The sequence below is a fragment of the Odontesthes bonariensis genome, chromosome 16, assembly GCF_027942865.1.
Source record: "Odontesthes bonariensis isolate fOdoBon6 chromosome 16, fOdoBon6.hap1, whole genome shotgun sequence".
NCBI classification, from domain to species: Eukaryota; Metazoa; Chordata; class Actinopteri; order Atheriniformes; family Atherinopsidae; genus Odontesthes; species Odontesthes bonariensis.
The window spans coordinates 13,608,765-13,630,073 of NC_134521.1; the positions used below are offsets into that span (position 1 = coordinate 13,608,765).

Genomic DNA, 21,309 nt, shown 5'->3' on the forward strand with positions numbered 1-21,309 from the left:
GTCTGTGCTCGTGTCTCGTCTCTGAAAAATACTGGAGGGCAGACTGGAAACGGAGATAGAAAAATATAAGAAAGGTAAGTGAGCAGCACTCTCTGCTTCCCCAGCTTTATACTGAAATGGAGATGACATGTCTTCAATGATTTCTAGGTTCCACTGGTTTTGAGTACAAGTCAGAAAAAAATCATGTGTCACGTTCTTGTAGAACAAGAGCAAATTATGCCTCTGGCCTCATCTGAAATACACCTCTGCTGACTTCAAACAGCTGCATCGAACTAAATTGGGCTAATCCCAGCTCAAAGGGATGCCTAAAGTTCACAAAGTGTGGGCCCTGCTTAACAAAGAAGCAGGTTAATTAAGGCTCGACTTACCCTACCCCTTTCCTACTCTGAGAATCCACCGCATTGGCATTAGGTATCCGTAAACAGGAATGGAGATGAACAAGTAGCCCAGAGGAGAACCGCAGTTATTTATTGTGGATGAATAAACCATTGAGAATTGTGTGTATATAGAGAGCGCATTTTCAGCTTGAAAACGGCATGATTGCCTCGTAGCACATGATCCTCAATTTTTCACACCACTCACTTTTGTTCAAATTTAAAATTCTCATTAAGCGTGGTGTGAAAAAAGGTGTCGGGTCTCGGACCCAACAGGGCTAATTATCAGCTTTAATGACTAAGGTGAGTCACTGGTTTCTTTAGCAACCATCATGCAATATCACACGTTCAAGAGTGATGAGGGGGGAAACTGGAACAATGCACAAACCTAAGCCTTTCCTCATCTGTGCAGCCTACTGTTTGCGTCTTCTAGATATGACAACATGTGTGTAGCAACATGAAGCCTGATACAACAATCTTTGAAGCAGCTCAATTTTTAGGATGGTTGGACAAAAACTCAACGCAATGCAGCTAAGAAAACGCATGCAAATGGAGGAGCACACTGCAAATGAAGAAAGGATGTTCATCAATTTGACAGCACTTGTGCTGAAACACACAACACTCACAAAAAGACCACCGCAGTGCAAAAACTGTCAAGAAAAGTAAACACAGAAAACATGACCCAAATAGCAAGACAACAGCTGCAATGTCTCCGGGGCAGGACTGGGACATGCTTGTTTTTCAGTCATTTGTGAGTTATATATATTTTTATTTTTTCATCCACGTATGAAATACTTTTTATCTGCTGTCGTTTACATTGCAAGACAAAAAGCTCAATTTATGCTTGCACATGTCACGTATGCTCTAGCTTCCATTTAGCCTGACATGAATAGGAGCAAGTGTGACTGGTATACCATTTGGTACGCCATTCACATGGCATATGGCTTTGCTCAAACGTAACAAAAAAGTTACAAGTAACAATTTCCAATTGCATCAGGTTTTCTCTCATTTTCATAGTTCTGGCAACCTTTGTATGGACTCAAGCGGTTCAACAGTTGCACATCTACTCTAAGATGCTCCCTCTTTTTTGTGTTGTAGTACTCTTAATACCAATGAGGTGAGCAGCATCCAGTAACAAAAGTTACTGACGCAGACACATGTAGAAATGCTCACAACAGCATGAGTCACTTCTGCAGACTTTGGCACCAGCCCGTCGGCCCATAACCTTTTGTTGTGTTGCCTGAAACACTTTCATTGTCGTCTGCGCTATTTGCTGTGCGATTATTTGCATGTGTTGTGTACAGTTGCAGCACAGTTGCTTAAAAGCTAATGGAGATGTTTTCTTTATTTTCAGCAGGGAGGTCTATATGCATGCGTTTCCTGAAACTGTAGTCTGTTGAACTCCCTAAATACAATTCAAATCAACAACACTTATACTGCACCAAAAAAACCTTGAAAAAGGTAATATGTGTCCATGTTTGTGCATAGATCAAGTGTCTGCATTAAGTATATCATGGTGTGAATATGACAACATCACTTATCAGTCACTATACCTGATGAATACCTATTACCTATCTATGTCTCCTCATATTAACTTCACAACAAGTGCTGGACATTAAACATTTTTCAGTACAGGATATTGCCATAGATATTTATTGCTTTGAAAACCACATTTTCCTAGATGTAAATGTCTGACCAGGCTCAATAACAAAATAGTGGCACACACCTGAGAATGGTTTAACTTGCCAAGGCCCTGAGGAAAATTCTCAGTGTCCCTACTTTAATTACAATATTACCCAAACAGGTGCAGGCTGTATGAAAGCAACTGTAAAGACCTCTATTGATATTCAGCGCAGGGGAGCTACAGCAACTTATAAGTGAGTCAGTTCTTTTTTGATGTTGGTTGGCTCTCACTACTTTTTCTTTTTTTTTTTTCAAATTGACCATTTTACACAAATAATTAGCATATAATTCTAAAGCGTTTTGACAAAGGACCAAAGAGAAATGGAGTCGCTTTATTGGCCTCAAACAAGCACATCATCTTCTTTTCTGTCCCTGATGCAGAATTGCTCTGTTTGCAAAGAGGCTTTTAAACAGTTGGCAGAAAAAAGCCCTGTCCATGGCACTGAATTTCATTAGTTCTGGAGAGATACTGTACAAGACAATTGTGGTATGAGGGTTTTGATATTTTGATTTTGTCTCTGTATTATTTATTTATTTTTTATATATATATATAAATATATATATATATATATATATGTATATATATATATATATATATATATATATATATATATATATATATATATATATCATTCTTACTGTTATGCAATGTTTTTTGTTTTTGTTTGTTTTAATTATTTTTTTGATGGACAGGTTAACAGGTTAATGTTAAAGAGAGACAGGAAATGGGGGAGAAAAACTGGGAGAAGGAAACACAGCAAAGATCAGCACGGTCGAGACTTGAACCGGTGAGAATTGGCCCTGCCAACATGAGACATGCTCCTTACAACTCAACCACCAAGCACCCCCTTTTGTATCGTTTTGACCCAGCTCTCTTCAACTGTTTTTAAAGGAAATATGTCTGTTGTACAACATTATATCCTGGAAAAAGGACATTCAAGGAATTCTGTGCCTAAGTGGGTTAATCTAAAGCAATTGAAGGGTTGAAAATTTCCCTACAGGGCCTTGGGAGAAGATCAAAATGTTTCTAAATTGATGGCAGTACTCTCTCGTAGTGTAGGGAAACAAAACAAAGACATGCCTTGCACATATAGCTGGCGTGTGCTAGGTGGATAGTGCTGTGATCTAATTAGGACATCTTAAATATCTGTTGAGGCTTTGGCATCCTCATCAATCCTTTTGTGGGAATATAGCACTTAAATATTCTACAATTCTGCCTCAGGCTTTCTTCAAAGCTAACATTTATAAGAGAATACACTCCTAAAGATAACCTTTGATGAAAATTAAATTATTTCACAATGAATAATAAATAGTATGAACAAATCTAGAGTTGGTAAACACAACAGAATAGTTACTGTAAGTAAATATTAGAATTGTAGCGGTCATACAATGCAATACATGCTTTACTTACACCACAAATCCACCATCTAATACTTCCACCATTATTTGCATATATACATATGAAGTAAAATACAGTACATTAATGTATTGTTGCATTTACACATTGATAGATATCATTATTCTTATTCCCATTATAACGTATCACATCTGCCAAACCTACCACATTTGAATATGTGTGATTTGCTGCAATGTAATGGTAATGCAATTATGAGTCCTGTGATATGCTGCCATCTGTCCTGCAATCCTAACTCAACCCAAGGACAAGATGAGCTCATTTTTCCAAACATGTCTGCACTATCACTGTTCCATATTCAGTCAAGTACTCTCAAAAACATTTGCACAAAGGTCCACACGTGTCCATGTCACAGCTCTCTGATCAAATCTTTTCAACAGTTTGTTGAATATTAATTCATATTTCATACAACTGCAGATTGTAGGTAGTGAGGAAACGGTCCAAAACTGAAGGCTGAGAAAGTTGAAAAAGGAATTAAGCTTATCCTTAGGAGTTAAATAGATAATATAAAAATTTTCTCCCAAAAAGGTATGGTTCCATATAATCAGAATCTGAAAACAAACAAGATGTAATTTTTAGGCAAAATCTAAAAAAATATATACTGTCGTTCAAACCTAGACACCTGATCAAACTGCAAATGAAAAGCCATTGTCGAAAGCAGAACAGTTAATTAAAGCAAGGGCACCATTCTACATCTGTCACATCACTTGGCAGTTACTTTAATTATATATTTTGGTCAATCTGTTCTTCCTGATGTGAGAGGGGATGCCATACATGAGACAACATCTGCTGAAGTATGTCACACGAGTTTCAACATCTGGCCATGTTTTTACACATCCTGTCAATCACTCGAGTCATGTCTCATTCGCATTTATGTTATTGTATTGAGAAACCACATACATAATACTGTCAAGAACTGAGAGCTTACAGCTGTGCCGCAGTTACAATTAACACCCTTCCACTAAGCAGTGACTCTACACACAAATGCTGAGATTGGCAGTACACACAAAAACCCAGACACACCCTGTGGCTTGCAGTCATTTAGGTTCCTAATGCTGTCAATCAAAAAGACAGTGGTGAATGTTCTCTACGCTGACTATACCCACAAAGGCTTGTGATCGCCTAAGTTGTCAGCTAGCATCTGCTGAAACTACCAACCAGTCAACCGTGAGACCGGCTCTGAAGATATCACCACAGAAAATGTGTCACCTACATGTGTTCAGAACTCAGCGGCGTGCTTTCCTCTTCTATTTTTGCTAATTTTCATGTGCCAAACATTATCTGCAAACCCTTGGAGTGTCAAACTGTTTTGTACCTGTGACAAAGTGATGTAGGAAGAGTCATGAAAGCCCATGTCAACTTGTGCTGGATGAAAATAAATTCTATGCATCAGTGTCAAATATTTTCAGCACCAAATGATAGCCATCTTTTGAAAACTGCTGCGACAACATGAATATAGCATTGTTAGATCTAGTTGTTGCGTGATTCACAAAAATATCACTCAGTGAAGTTCAGAGGGTGTCAGTCGTGTTAGGTTGCTAATCATACCCCGCATCAATGACTGTGGTTGTTGCGAACAGGCCCTGTACTGTGCTGTCTTTGGAGTTGGGAGTTCTTTGAAGTTATTCCATGAGAATTGTACCTTTAACACTGTTTTTCTTTTCTCTTTTTTATGAACATTGATTGAGCATTCAGTATATCATTAAATAAAAAAGAAAGATGAGTTTCAATAGCTCAAGCACTGGGTCTAAATGGGGGGATCAAGACATCTGGACGTTTTGCTATATTATATAGTGCATTATTCTATTTAAAGATAACAGTAGGGGTCAGGGTCTGCCTAATCCCCTTCTGCATACACACACAAATATTCACACTGCTGCAAATGACACAGAAACCTAAAGACACACTATCTTTCTATCCCAAGACTACATTTTTTTTCTGTTTGTAATCCCCCCTGAGCCTATTAATATTTCTGTTTCCATGGCAATATGAGTCTTGTTCAGATAAGAGGAGATAAGAGCATAAGGAGTAGAGCGATAAGAGCAAGTGACCTGCAGAGATCAGAACACTGGAGGTCAGGCAGGAGAGCAGAAGGAAGTAACAGAGAAATGAACCTCGCTTGCTCAACTATACTGTCAAACAGATAATAAAGAAATAAATAAATAAATAAATACAACAGGCCATCACGGTCATCTGGTAGTATGACAAATTGACAATTGTGTGTCAAATTTTAACCCCTAGGAATGTTACAATGCAGCAATATCAAGAAACAAAATGTGTTCTATATTGCATCTGTACCTCTTACATAAAACACATTAATCTGGTCCATGCGCCCATTGTATCTATGTATTGATGTATGTATGTATGCATAAACTATGTATATATACTTCAAAATTAAAATCCACATCTCTCTATATTTTTCCTCATAGTGAATGATACTGAGGAAAAAAAAGAATGACAGAAACAAATTTTTCAGTATAATTTAGCATTTTTGCAGGCCAGACTGATAATACAATAACTTAAAGATGAACTGAAACGAATGTTCATCTATCATTCAAATGAAATTTTTGTCTTTTTCTAAAACCATCAATCGAACTTGAACTAAATTTTCCGGGCATAACTTGTTAAAACGTCCATTTAAAAGTGTGAATTATATGGCCTTTGGTGCGAAATTGGCCACGTGACCGTGACGTCATAGGGTTGACTCCCTTATTTGCTAGTATGGCTGGCTGCGAAAACAACATACATTTGATGGACCTATATCTCATAAAGGAACCAAAATTCTGATACAAACATCAGCAGGTCGAAAGAACACACCTCTAACATTATGTGGAAAAACTTTCGTTGAATTTAAGCCACACAAATCGATTTAATATCTATATTGTAGAGGCTCTCTGCACCTCCCGTATGGGTAATGGAAATGAAAGTTACCATTTTCGGCAAAGGATCGACGGGCACAAAACAGCCATCGCTCCTACTACATGCTGATTATTATTAAGATGTTATCAATCAAATGACACAATAGTGTATGTTTGCTGTGGTAAACTGGAAAAGATTTGAACATGCCGGTTTCGCAGATATGGCATTCTGCTGCGCTGTCTTTGACACGTTGAAACCTAATGAAGTGGCACTTTGAAATCCAGCCACTTAAAAAAAACGTATGTGATAATAACATGGTTTTAATGTAAGCTTAATAAACAATGGCGTGGATTAACGGGTCGGAGATCCTCCAGTGCGCGGCCCCATCTGCGGATCCTCACGGGTCGGCGGCAGGGAGATGGGCACCCGGCCTCGGCACGACTGACAGCAGCCATCGGTAGGACTGATCCACGGAGCCTCGGATGTCGTAGCCGGCGCAATCACCGGAGAGACCAGACAGTAGATGGCGAGCGTTGTTGGTGGAGGGCAAAGCCAGGTGGGCTTTCAGCCGGCATATTACTCCACCTCTCTTTCCACGTCTTCTGCGACGGCTGTTGCGTGGCAACCGACCAGGTAGATGCCATAGGTAAGACGGTACAGACGCCAAAACAGGTGGCGGTGGCTTTGTCTGATCGTTGACGTGATCGATATTATGTCCACAGAATCTCTGATTTTCAAGAGACTCAGGCGATCATGCATCAGTAGTGATGAAAACGATAAAAACATGACAAAACACAAAAAAAGCTTGCAGAGGTAGACGGCCAGCCACTCACAACGGCGCCAAATTATAGCTGGATATGTGTGCAGACCGAAGAGCAGAGCGAGCAGTCCCCTGCTTCCGAGCAGCAAACACCGTAACAGCTATCGGCAGGCGGCAGCAGGCAGTGATACGATCCACCGTGCTCTTGTCTTTGCCTTCTCCTTGTCAGCCTCAGTTCCAGTATTTTTTAGTTTGGGAAACATGTGCAGAGAGATGCCTTCAGTGAAGCTGCTATTTTTGCAACTAACACCATTTGGCCCTCCAGCAACACAATATTTTCCACCGTGCTTTGATGTCTTAGCCATAGACGCCGCCATTACAGTTAGACTACTAGAACTTCTGTGTCAACCCTATGACGTCACGCATAAAAAAATGAATTCGCACAAAAAGACAAAATGTGGCTCCATTTGAGCCCGTTTTAACATGACTTCCCGGATAAATTATTATCCAGACAATATCTCATTTTAATCGCAAGGCTTGGAACCTTTAGAATCAGCAGCAAAAACTGTGAAATTCCAACAATTAAAATTCGTTTCATAAGTCCTTTAAGCCACTCACATTATTGAAATTTAATGTCACGTTACTGTCTTTTGTGTAAATGACAGCAAATTACTGTAGCTGACACCACAGCGCTAAGTGAGAGTTTAAAAGCTGTTGTGCACAGTGACATTTATGGAAGAACTGAATTATCCTTTTTCAGAGCCCTAAAACAATACAGCACACCAATAGTACGTTCCTTTAACAGACCATCTAAATAGCATTTACATTTAGTTGGAGTTGACTTTACCTGTTTGTTGTTATACTTCAGTTGACTGGTCTTGTAGCTGTAATCAGAATACTGGTCTGAGCCGGTGGAGTTGTCATCTCCTCCTGTTCCGACAAAGGTGTTGGCTGCAGGGAGGTCCTGGACGGCTTGGTGTTTCTGAGATGCTGAGGGGGACTGAGCTTGCAGCTGGATGGAAGGCAAGGGAGAATTGGAGCGGTAGTGCCTGCCTATATCAGGGCTTCCTGGTGAATATGTTAAGGGAAGGTGTATCCTTGGGCTATCATTGACTCCATCAAGGTTAAACTTGAGACTTTTTTGAAGGCTGACCTCCTCATCTTCCCCAAGTGGTTTCGGGGATTTCTGGGGTTTGCCTTTCCTTCCTCGTTTGCCTTTGGTGTTCTTTGGCGCCTGCTTGGGTGCATATAGGTCTTTTGTTTCTTTTTTGCCAGCCTGATAGCCACTCTTTGTTTCTCTTTGAATGCGGTGTCGAATAAATACCATCACCAAGATCAACATTACAACACCTGCCACACCTGCAAGGCTTCCAAACAAAATGTTACTACGTTGTGCAGCAAAACCATTGTCGGGATCACCAGCAATGTCTCTGTCCAGTGGAGTGTAAAGACTGTGTCCAACTAAGGCTTCCACTAAGCTGACATTTGAAATGGTTTCATTGACATAGATGTGAACCAGGGCAGTAGCATGGCGTGCAGGCTTCCCCCTGTCACTAACTCGCACCACCAGACGATGTAGTCCTCCGTGTTTACGGGTCATCTCCTTTGCCAGAGTGATCTCTCCACTAGAGGGGGAAATGCGAAATAACTGGTAAGGGTTTCCCCCAGCAATACTAAAGACGAGTTCTGCGTTTGGCCCACTGTCCAGGTCTTCAGCCTCTACAACCTCAACATGGCTATCTGGGGAAGCTAAAGGGGACAAGAGCCTGAAGGAGGAGTTGGAAGGCTTTGTAATCACAGGATCGTTGTCATTTTCATCCAGTACGTTGATGGTAACACCCACATATGAGGACCTGGGTGGTTCACCCCGATCCACTGCCTTTAGACGAAATGTGTAGCTACTTTCTTTCTCCCTATCAAAAGAGATGCTTGATAGAATTGTGCCTGTTCCATTCTGAACAATAAACTTCCCCCCATCAGGTTCTACAGAGAGGTGAACATGAGCATTTTCACCTTTGTCCATGTCCTGGACTGTTACCATACCAACTGGACTGAGCGGAGGCATGTTCTCCAAAACTGAAAAGCTGTAGCCACTAAGCATGAACTTGGGGTCATTGTCATTACGGTCAAGAACTCTTATCACAACAGTTGCTGTCCCTTTATGAACAGGTGAGCCTTTATCTGCTGCAGTGACCCGAAACTCATAGCGTTCTTTATGTTCACGATCAAGCGGGCTTCGAGCTCTTACTTCGCCTGTGTTTGGGTCTATCTCAAACAAACCTTTGATGGATGAGTCCGCAACAATATTATAGAGGAGCTCTGCATTAGTGCCACTGTCAGCATCTGAAGCAGTAACGTCCAAAACCTTCTCCCCTGGTTGGTTTTCTTCTGCAAAATCAACCTCAAATAAGGTTGGGGAGAATATTGGGGAGTTATCATTAACATCAGTCACCTGAACCTTTAAGGAGTTTGTACTGGAGAGTGCTGGGTTTCCAGAATCCACGGCAACAATCTCTACTCTGTAATCCCTGACTCTTTCATAGTCAAGAGGCGTGGTGGTCTGTAGGAAATATTTCCTCTTGTTGTCACTGGTCGAGTCGCTGGCCGGGCGTAGCTGAAAGGGCACATCTCCCGCCACCACACAAGTGACAACGGCATTCTCTCCTTCATCTTTGTCAGACACCTGCACCAAAGCAACAGCTGTCCCGACTGGCATGTCCTCTGATATGTTAGCCACTCCTTCGCTATGAGTCACAAGACCAATCCCACGGATCTCCACAGCCGGAGCATTGTCATTTTGATCAGTCACCTCGATGGTTACAAATGTCTTAGAACTTTTAGGTTGAGGACCCTTATCCCTCGCCACCACGTAGAAGGACAAGCTGCTGATTTCTTCCCTGTCCAGTGGTCCTTTGACATAGATAACACCAGTGGCTCTATCAATCCGTAAGAGTTTTGGCACTGGATCTACTGCTTGGTGAAGGGTGTATTCAATTTCTCCATTAGAGCCCATGTCCGAGTCATTTGCTTTGACCTACAATTAAAACAGAGTCTCTGATTAAAAGTGTAAATTGCATGCCTTAAATTAGAGTAAGATGTAAAGCAAACCCATGTAGGGTTGTCTATACTAATAATTGGTCAATAAATAAACTAATTACTTAATGAAGGGGTGTTTGATCAAGAACAGCATGCACATACAATTTAGAAACATGTCTTTATTGGATTTCCTCTGCTTTTGATACTTGCGACACTGCTGCTTTTTTTTCCCCCCTTTCTAGATTAACAGGAAAACATACGGTGAGATATTAGAGCTGCTGTTTCTTTCATGACAGTCAGTGAAGATTTCACAGCAGTATGCTGAGAAAATCCCACACAGAGCATCTTACGCCTACACTTTGACATTGTGCTAGTCTTACTCTGTTTCCACAAGTGTAATAGCACAACAAGCAATAAGCAGCTTAATTACCTATAAAAGCATAATGTGCTAAAGCTCTGATACTTCTAATATGACTTTAATATGTGTATTAGAAGTAAATTAAACTTGCATATAACTTGTTTCAGAGAAAGAACACTTTGGTTTTCCCAAAGCTTTACCTTAGAGGGCAATTTTTTTTTTTAACATTTAGATTAGTTCGTGTTTTTTACTGTTTCAAATGCCACAACTAGAAAAAGTAAAATATCCATCTTCTAGAACTACCGTAACAATATGCAAAAACTAATGTTCTCAAAACATTTTGACAAACTATAAATCAATTGCTGTATTTATTTGCAGCTAAAAATAATATGAAAAATTGCGTAAATAAACCAGAGCAAACAAATGACTTAGATTACATTACATTATTTTTACACGACTAAAATCTTACCTGCAACACAGAGTGGCCAACCGGACTGTTTTCTGAAACTTCTGCTTCATAAGAAGACCTTTCGAACTTTGGTGAGTTATCATTAGCATCGGTCACGACCACTCGAAGCAAAGCACTGCTGTAGCGCTGGGGGTTCCCTCCATCCACCGCCTTGATCGTGAGGTCATAAGAATCCTTTAACTCACGATCTAGGTTGCCGAGGACAATGAGCTGTGGGAGCTTCCCTCCCCTGTCATCAGCCACTTGTAAACCAAATAGGGTTGCTGCATCTGGCCCTGCAGTCAGCGCATAGTCAGCCACTCCATTCCTGTCTGAATCCCTGTCTGTAGCTAGAGGTATAGAGAATAATGCCCCCATTATGGTGTTTTCAGGGACAGAGATGGTAAGCACAGAGGAGGGAAACTGTGGGGTGTTGTCATTGATATCCTGCACTTCGATGCGTCCTTCAATAAGTCGGGGGCTCTGGTTTTGTATCAGATCTGTCACTGATACTTCAAATTCCAGGTAGCAGGGCTTGCCCTTTGCCAGGGACCGGCAGTCCCTTAGGGTCTCTCTGTCTATGGGAATCTCTGTTGTGAAAATGTCTCCTGTCTTCCCATCGACACGAAGATAAGGGGCACCAACCTCTAGCTTGTAGAGGTGACCTGAATCTGGCAGCCCCTGGTCTGCTGCCAGGCTACCAATAAGAGTGTTGGGCGGCTGCTCCTCCTGGACTCGGTACAGGATACTGCCTTCAGCAGAGCCACAGTGCAGCACCACGACCCAAAACAGTACTATTCGGAAATTCAGTTCCATTAGGTCATCAGAAGATCTGCCTGCAAAATGACAAAGAGAATCAGGGGCCAAGATTATGATAATTCCTTTAAGATATCTTTCTTCAATATTCTCCAATAAACCACTTTCTATATGTCACAATTTCCACAGGCGAAGATTACTTAAGTTTTACTTTAAAGTGAAATATTGGAGCCCACATCAGCAACTCTTAAAGAGCACAGATTAACATTTATTCAGCAGGGACATGAAAAAAAATCTTCATTATATTGCTGTGTTGTAGCTGTATGCATGTAAAATGTTTTAGTTTTGTCAATAAGTTGTACAGCACTTACAGCAGGCCTCGAGGCAACACAAAAAGGGATTTTTTCCTTTTTAATGTAATAATAACCATATCCCAGCATGGTTTCTTTGCTTTCCCAGAGCTTCAATGGATATCTCTGTTTTGTGAATTTCATGTCGGAATTAATGTCGGAACATGAAATTATATCTTGTGAGCTCCGAAACAGCAAACTAGAAGGCCAGTGTGAATTGTTTTAGCTGAGTAATCAAATAAAAACATAATACAAAATCTCAATCTCACAACCTAAGATACTCATTATTTCCGTATTACACTATTACACATTGAGCGGGGAAGCAATCCAGCTCCAAAAGAAGCTATAGTGTAAAACCTACCCTCAGTAACAAATCCTTTCTAACCTGACAAGATGTTGTCCATTCAAAGAGATCAGCTTTTCTATTTTTCTCCAAAAAAACCCTTTAACGGTATTTGAGATATTTTTTTTATGTTTAGTTTTTTTTCTCAATGCAGATTATGCAACTTTGCCATTATCATCACATGCAGTCTTTAACAATGAACAATTCAAAAACTGATATTTACCCTGCATTGATACAGGCTAGCTCAAACATTGCAACAATTGAGTTTGATGTTGCATCTTTCAACTCTGTAATTACATTCATTACTTGAGTCTCTTAATTGATTATTTGATTTCTGGCTTTAATTTTCTGTTTTCTTTTTTTCACAGAGCAAAAATTTTAGATGATAATTACTGTGTTTTTACTGAGAGTCTGTGTCATTTCCTGAAATGGTAGCAAAACATTGAGGTTAAGTGTCAAGGTCTAGTGCACTGGGAAACCTAAAAGTGGAAACATTTTCAAACTTTTGCCTGCATGGTGCATCAAGGAGTGCACTAACGACTGTAGTCATGTATTGCTCATTTTGATGCTGTCAGTGCTGCTGCCGTGAGTGGAGTTTATTGCAATGGGTTTGTGTTAGTGATGTACTGTTTGAAAATACTGATCGATACCGCCTGTTATGGCCCAGGGATTAGTTAGACTAGACCAATCCATATTCAATACTGTTTCTTAGCCACTGTCTTAATAATAGTAGAATAATTCAATTTCCCCTACTTTACTTGAATCAATAAACTCAATAAAAGGTCAATTTTGCACAGCCTATTAAAAAATGTTAGTGCACTAACTTCTTACAATTACAATTTATGTTTAATTTGAAGTGTTATATTATTTCAAAACAAAGAAATTGGTTCCAGTTGCTGTCAGAAAATGTTTTCAAATGAAAATAAAAGGGCATAGGTGTCTAGTATAGTTTAGGAATTAGAGAATGTACAAGCAAAATCAAAGCACCCTAAGTTACTGGCTTATTGCTGATATAGATAAGCCTAATTACAGTAAAATAATAATAATGTCATTCAGTACAGAATGAGTACAATTTACATCTGCTCACATGAAACAGTGTTGTGTTTCAGAACGAAGTAAAGCATGCATATTAGACCGCAAAACACAAATGTACAGAAATCCAATGACTACATTGAAATTGGAAGTGCAGGTTATTGATGCACTAATTGCTCAGCCATCGATGTGTCCCCTTTCAACATTTGCAGGGGGAACCTCTGGTCGAAGCGGTCATAACCAGTGAGTGTGCTTCGTGTTCATGTGTGCAAGAAAACAAAAAGGCAGGCTGAAGCAAAATCGTAATCAGCATGTAAATTGGAAACACATTTAAGTCAACACTTCAGCCTTGTGAAACCATTTCTAAATCAGACTGTAAAGATTCCATTTAGCTCTTATTGTATTTTCACAATAACATTTTCAATAAAGAAATGCAGATGTATGTATAATCAGTCAAATGTTAATTGCAGAGGCATTTTATGATATTGTCATTTGAAGAATATAATTATGCTTTTAAAATTGCAGAGTATGACACATATAGGTCTAATAGTTTGTGCTTTAACCTACTTGACACATGTATCCTTTTCCATCTCTTTCTCTTAACATTCACGGTTGAAATCGAGTTATCTTTACAAAATGGCCACTCAAAAATGAAAATCATAATTGATTTCATAATGTTTTGTTTAGCTGGGACTGTCCCCATGCTATTACAGCCACTTCTACAATGAATAAGCATGCTTTGATAGTGACATGATTGTTATGGTTGATGACACTCATGACTTAATGTCTTCCAGTTGGCCTCATGCCTGTCTTCCAGATGGCACTGTGCCTGGCAGCCCAGTGAATTGGTGCTCTTTTTTTCTTTGTTTACATTGACATTAAAATTCATGTTCTTTGTGAAATACGGGTTTTGCTATTTCTCATTGGAAATCTTTTGAATATCATTAACAAACTCCCTTTGTTTTTTTTTTTTATTTTATTTTCTCAAATTCCACAACTACAGATATATCAGAAGCTGGATGGCATCAAATATTTTTACTCCAAGTACTCCAAGAATGTGGCTGGGGGAACTGTACTGAGATTTTTCTCTACTGGATCATATGACACTTAAAATACTGCTGTATGTTTCACAGAAGTTCATACCTGGACTGCAAAAATTGATCAATTAGAACTGCTGAGGAGCAGTAGGAGTGACATTTTCTGCATCTCAGCGTTATTTCTAGAGAAAAAAAAAACAAAAAGAAACTTATCATCTGTCATCCCAGATGGTGTGGTAGACCCATAAGACTGCAAGCTGATTAAAGAAGATCACAAATCAACACAAATTAAATGGAGAAGGAATAAGAGGTTAGTTACTCGAGTGAGTGCAAATGCTTCTGTCTTGTAGAGTTTGGGTCAGCTGCTTGAAATATGACAAATATATACTCCATTGTAAACATGACAAGTAGTGACTGAGACATAGGCAATGCAAAACCTATACACACATATATGTATTCATTTTTTGTTTGTTTCCTTAACGTAAGGCGATTAGGGTGCCGGAATGCCAAGAAGACACGTACGTTGCAGCATTTTTCCGAACCGCAATTTGTTGCAAAAAGCAATATGTAGTGAGCTAGACTGAGATTACTGAACATGATCCACATATTCTAAATAAATGGCTTTCCAAATACAATCCAGGCATCAATTTTCTGACTGAGGAGAGATCTTTAAATCTAATAATGAATAAGCACTCCGCACAGCCAGATGCTGTGATGGTTTCAACATTGAGAAAAACTAAAGGCATCCTGTGAATGAAAGAGGACCGACAAAGAAAGTCTGCCTTATGGGTCCACTTCCTGACTCTGAAGTCACAGCAAAAAAAGGTTTTTACAGGAAAATACAAGTCAACACAATGATTCAGGCTCATCATATCACCTGGGAGTGTGTTGTCACTCGTAATATTTGTAATATATTTCAGATATTTGGCTAAATCACCTCAGGGGTGAAACAAGGAATATTTTCCACCAACCATGTTTTTACAAAGAGTAAGAAGAGTTTCCACAAATCATTTGATGATGATAAGTGAAACTATGTTAGTTGTGAACCATCGCATGCCTTAATCCACAACGAATCTCCAAATATCCATGACAAGATAAACTGCTTTATGTAACCATAAATGTTTTTTTTTAAGTAATTAAAGGAAAGTGGATCTAGATAGCTGTAAAAACATATGCAAAAGCAGATCACTGGAAAGTTGAAACAACTTCAAAAGAAACAGAAAAAATCGGAATGTGAACAATTGATGCAAGGATAGGCTACTATCCTATAACAATGTGCCCCTTTTCCTGTTCCTTCTGATCTCTTATTTAACTCACAAATCTACCCATTGCCTCCAGTGCTACATTTAATGAGGTGAATTCCTCCCAGGAACACCTTCTCCTTAAAGCAGCCGGTGCTGCTGCTTTGGTCCTTATAAAGGAGAAGGTGAAAAACCTCACTGGTCGCTAAGCATCAGTCAAAGTACAAGTCTGATTGAGTCCCTCATGGTACCCCCACAGAGTGCACCACCCAGCTGACCCCACTGCTCAAGAGAACATTTCAACTTCTACAAGTCAACATCATGGCCAATTTCAAATTGTGCAGTTATTCCCAAAAATACACTCTGTGCTCTAATGACACCAGTGCTGAACTCAGTCACAACATTGACCTCTGAGAAACTGGGACCACCCTAGCTTACATGCCAGACCCAATCCTAAATGAGCTGGAGGAAAATACAGGCATATCTCTACCACTGTTGAGAATCCTGTGCATTCACTCTGACTTTCAGACTCCATATGCGTCTTCTGAAAGAAACTTTTGAAATACAGGCACTTGTCAAACTGTCTTTGGGAACTCTGTGTTATGAGGTGAGTGTTAGGGAGTCATTCTAAGGACAAGGAGTTGTGATACACAGTAAGTGCATATGAACCAGCAGATATCCTCTTATCAATGAAATGTAATACATATGTAACAGCTGGAACCAGCAGATCCTATGTAAACCTTATTATGCTTGTATAAGTATTTATTACTAGGGAAATTACATGTTAGAAGATAGAAGTAAAATTACTGATTTCATACAACATAAGTTCTATGGAGAGTATAATTTAATTCCTGATAATAACATTACAGGTTTAGCAGTAAAGTTCTATTTTTGAATTATTTTAAAAGGCACTTAAGTAGATGAAAAGTGTTAAATGTGTTATGGAATATATTTGGATGGAGAAGCAAAACGGACAAGAGAGTTGTGTGGCTTCACATACAAGTGCGCCATGTCATAATAGATTGAAAAAAATGGAGGTCAAAATGAAGAACAATGTAATCATATTGCAGAACATGTGTGCCTGTTCTGGTTGCCATAGAGACAGACTATCCACAGACTGAGTCAACTCACCAACTAGGCGACACTAGGTGACATTTGCTCTTTAAGTTGGCTGCTCATGTCCAGCAGATACGACTCGAGTGCAGACCTAACTGAGGCATAATTGTAAATAAGGATCAGGCTTGTGTCAAGAAGAGCTGGTCATTATCAAATAGATGATTTGTACTCATTTCTTGTTCTGCAATAAATAGAGGAGAGATTCTGATCCTGCAGTGCCACCAGAGCCCTGCATAACCAGCATTTTCACCTGTTACCTGCCACAAATCAAGTTCTTGAATTCCTGCTGTAGGTTGTGCTCGTCGTTGCTCAGCTAGCTTGGAGAGATAACGGATGATTTAATGATTTTCTCAAGTGATGTGATTTGATATATTGGCTGACTCCGCGCCTTTAGCTAGTATAACAGGTAAAATCCATTACCCTCCCTCCAGCATGATTTATGATGGGTAGTATCCCGGCTATAAGTCTCCTTACACAGCTGATCTACCAATAGAATTTACTGCAAAATGTTAGGCTGTACACTTCTACTGACTGCAAACCCTGGCCAGTGGTAATGAGAAAGCAATGGCCTTTGGTTGGGAACATTTGCTCAGGGCATGGCCATTTCATTTAGCTATATGTAGGCTGAGTCGCACAAAAACACTGATGGAGGGTCACTGCAATCACACACAAAAAAATTCCATTAACTACACTGAGATCAAAGAGACTGCATTCAGACATTACTAGATTTCTTTGGAGGGAGGAATGTACATACTGACAGGTCCCATCATTTATATTCTTGGCTGGTTTTAGTCACACAAACTCACACAGACCAGAGTTTCCTTGGTTTTCCTATACTATAGATAGATAGATAGATAGATAGATAGATAGATAGATAGATAGATAGATAGACATGGGGTAAATAGTGGGTAGGGGTCTGTTTTGATCTGTTCTGTTTTGACGGCCTTGTAGCCTCGCCTACTGTATGTGTGGGAACTTGGACCGACATCACAATGTAGTGCAGACTATTAAAATGTGCCTGGTGGTCGGTGAAGTGGCGAGAAACAACACCCCAGAATCCCACTGGAGAGCACAAGAGACTACCCATGCGGATGCACTGATCAAAGATTTTATTCCTCCAATTACAAGCACGAATCTTCCCAAAGGAAAAATTAAAAAAAACAAAACAAAAAATGTCGACTACTTATTAAAAGGCTTCGTCAGAATTATTTCCGTCGATAATGTTTCGCATGAGTAAAGAGCGCCAGATAAATGACGATTAGTCTGATGTTGGCAGCAAGTGTGAAGTAAAAGGCGAGAGAGGAGTGATACAACTGGATCCCATTTTCTGCCTCGCAGAACCATAATGATATTATAAAATGCAATTAGCCGATCGCCAGGACATATCAGATTGAAGCGCATGCACTCGCGATGTCGCTTAAGTGTGCCGATGTGCAGACAAGCCATCACTCACACAGACTGGAACTTCAGTCTCCTCGGATGTGTCTTAATTGAAATGCATCGTCTAATCAATCATGCGGCGCATCCTTATTGTGGGTGACATATCTGGACTGCTGCCTCTCCGCCACAGCATCCTGTCAACCTGTAACACCCAGCAGCTGCTGTCTTCGGCTGCGCGTGACTGTTTTACCGGAGGCTAAAGTGCTACACGGACAACTTGTTGTATTAAAACATCTACTGAGTCACGGCCTGCGGAAATACAAAGCGCTTCAGATAAGTAAGTGATATTATAAAAAGAAACTTCAGCTACCGTGCCAACCCATTAAAAACTTTTCGGGGTTACAATAATATCAGTACCTGAGCCAGAGACTTGTATTTGACCGCTTCTCGCGTTGGGAGCCGATATGCTGCCAGGGGCAGGTGTCCAACCCCCAATCCTCCGTCACAGTGCCAACACCAGAATCAATTCAGCAGCCACAAAATCCACCCTCAGTATTGAGAAGTTTCTTCATCAAATATCGGGGTCCTGTGACCGGCGTCTTCCAGAAATCTCGCGGAACATACAGCCTTCTGTCGACGAGAAGTTCGGAGCAGTTTTTGTGGTAGCAGGCTGCTTTAAAACAGAGCTGAAAAAAGAAGAGCGTTACTCCATAAGGGGACCCCACTGCGTCCCATTTTCAATCCTCAAAAAAAAAACTGATCCCTGCCAATATATGCACTGGCTGTCGCATCCCTTTTGGTCCAAGTTTCTCAAGCGCTTCCCTTGGTGTAAGTGGCTCAAGAGCGCACGCTAAAGACTCACTGGATTTCTAAACCACAGCAACACAAATGTCATTTCTGCAGCGTTGAACGGAGCAGCAAACCGATTCTAAACAAGGAGCCCATCTGAAGCATTTCCAGAGAGCAAGTGGTGAGATACTGTGGGCAGGTTAGTTGCTCCCCTCTCTCCGTCTCTCCTCCTCTCTCTACTAAGAGCGTGGGAGGAGGTGGGGCTCCTATCCACCGCAGCGCACAGCAACTTCACACTCAACATCACATTATGCCACGGCTGCCTGCCGGAAAATTATGTGATTCCAACAGTTTAAGAATATCTCATCAAACTGGGTCATCTCAGACGGGGGAATGTACCTTATTAAATAAGCGCATCACGCAATCACTTGTGCCTCCCTTGTACTCTTTTTCTCCTCGCTGCAAAGCGATCACTGTTTCTGTTGACAAAAATACTGACTGTACGGCCTGTCTAAATTTGATGTAACAGGTAGTGTGCACTGACAGTTTACTTGTTGATATGCATTTCATGTAGCAAAATGAGTGGCCTAAAATGGGAGCTTTTTGGTCACTATTTATTCATTTGGCGCCACCCTCAGGCGGTTAAAATAAGGAAGGGAAGTGGTATCTGCTTAGAAAATTAGAAGGGGTTGAATGTGAACACCGTGCTTGTGGCCGTCCTGTTGCACACTATAGGGTAATGTTGTATTCTTACCAGTGAAGACTATCATAGCAATGATAAATGTAAAATGATATGTTATTTGTGCGCATTTGGGATGCACAAGTCAGAACTCACATCAAATGTTAAAACCGCAGCAGTGTAATAAAAACAAGAGAAAAAAAAAGTGATTTTGCTGGCGGCTATAAATCAGCATGGCTCAGCAGGGAGTGAAATCCATCCCATGCTACAGTAACTCTCTTCCTTTCTTCCCCTAAACACTGACGCCAGTGATCATAACTGCTTAAGCATAAAGCAATGGACCAGGAGCAATGAGTCAAGCGCAGGGTTTGTCACAAAGGAAAGCCTTGAGCAATGCACACCCGAGAAAACTTGATTTCTTATCTTCCCCAGCCATTCTCCAGCAAGAGTTTATCAGTGTTTCCAGTCTGTGATCCGTTACTCCTCCCCCATCTCTCATTAGCAGCAAACACACAGCTGTTGGGTTACCTCTCCAGGGCTCCCCATTAAGAGCTGCCACTCAGGCTTACAGTGTCCCTGAGCCAATCATATTAGAGCTCCCGCCCACGCACCGCCACTGCTATATGTTGCTCTTCAAGAGCCATTCTAATAACGTTTAGGTGTTTTCACAGGTGGCCTGGACTAGTCTGAGAAGAGAGTCGTTATGGTTATAAAGAAGAACGTTAGAGGGACAAAAATGAATGTTCCATATAAATAAAAGAAAATTGGGGAATAATTAGGAAATGATTTGTTAGAGTGACCAACAGAACAGAGTGAAATTATAAGCATCATCTGTGTGATTCATAGGTATGAGCACAGTAAAGTCATTGTTTGCTTTTTAATCAAATAGTATGTGTTTTGAATGTACCACATATAGGCCTATTATCAACGGGATGTGAGTGACAGGGTTTTTATCAGGTATGCTGCATTCACATTAAGTCAGACAGCAGAGGCGGACCAGGGCTGAAAATCAACAGTAGCATTGTGTGCTTCAGTTGAGTGTGGGCTGAAACACAGCTCCATGAGATGCCTTTATTACTCAGTGTAGAGAGCACAGGCTGGTTTGTTTCTCTCTCACCTCTTCCTGGTGGTCATATTTAGAAAAGAGAGGGAAAACCAGGAAAAGGGAAGGGTAATAGGCAGAGGAAAGATCAAAAGAAAAGCAGAGAAAGGCCTCAAACTCTTTGAAATTACCCAAAAGAGTGCACACTATGCACTATCTGGCCAGCACATTGTCTGCAGCCAACACACTGAAAATTACAGCCTCATACTTTTGCTCAGATTTTTTCCAAAGTGGACCAAGTCCAACCAACACGTTCAACAAGCATCAATTTGCCAAGTTTTCTCAGAAATAGGCTTTTTGAGGCCCATCTCCATTTACATCTATTGATGCTGGAAACTTTGAAGCTCGGCAGGCTCGACTACTCCATTGGCAGACTGAGTTTTAGAATTGAGCTCATGGTTTGTTTGCTATTTTGGCACAGCATGTGAATGAGATCTGTACATTTACATCTATACGCGCATACCTTTCCTCCTTTTCAAAACACACACACTCTGATAGGAGGCATGTATAACCCCCCCTCCACACCCATCCAAACAAAAAGAGAAAAAAAGA

The 21,309-nt window shown here is 40.4% G+C and overlaps 1 protein-coding gene across 1 annotated transcript in view; it reads right to left on the reverse strand.

The window, feature by feature from the left end:
- Positions 1-19,265, reverse strand: part of pcdh1a (protocadherin 1a) — an 83,133-nt gene extending 63,868 nt beyond the window's left edge. Inside the window, exons 1-3 of the mRNA XM_075486297.1 lie at positions 18,605-19,265; positions 10,954-11,768; positions 7,938-10,124 (exon numbers count right to left, since the gene is read on the reverse strand). Of these exons, the coding sequence (XP_075342412.1) occupies positions 7,938-10,124; positions 10,954-11,748 (2,982 nt within the window). The 5' untranslated portion in view covers positions 11,749-11,768; positions 18,605-19,265. The remainder of the gene's footprint in view (positions 1-7,937; positions 10,125-10,953; positions 11,769-18,604) is intronic.
- Between the last annotated feature and the right edge of the window lie 2,044 nt (positions 19,266-21,309).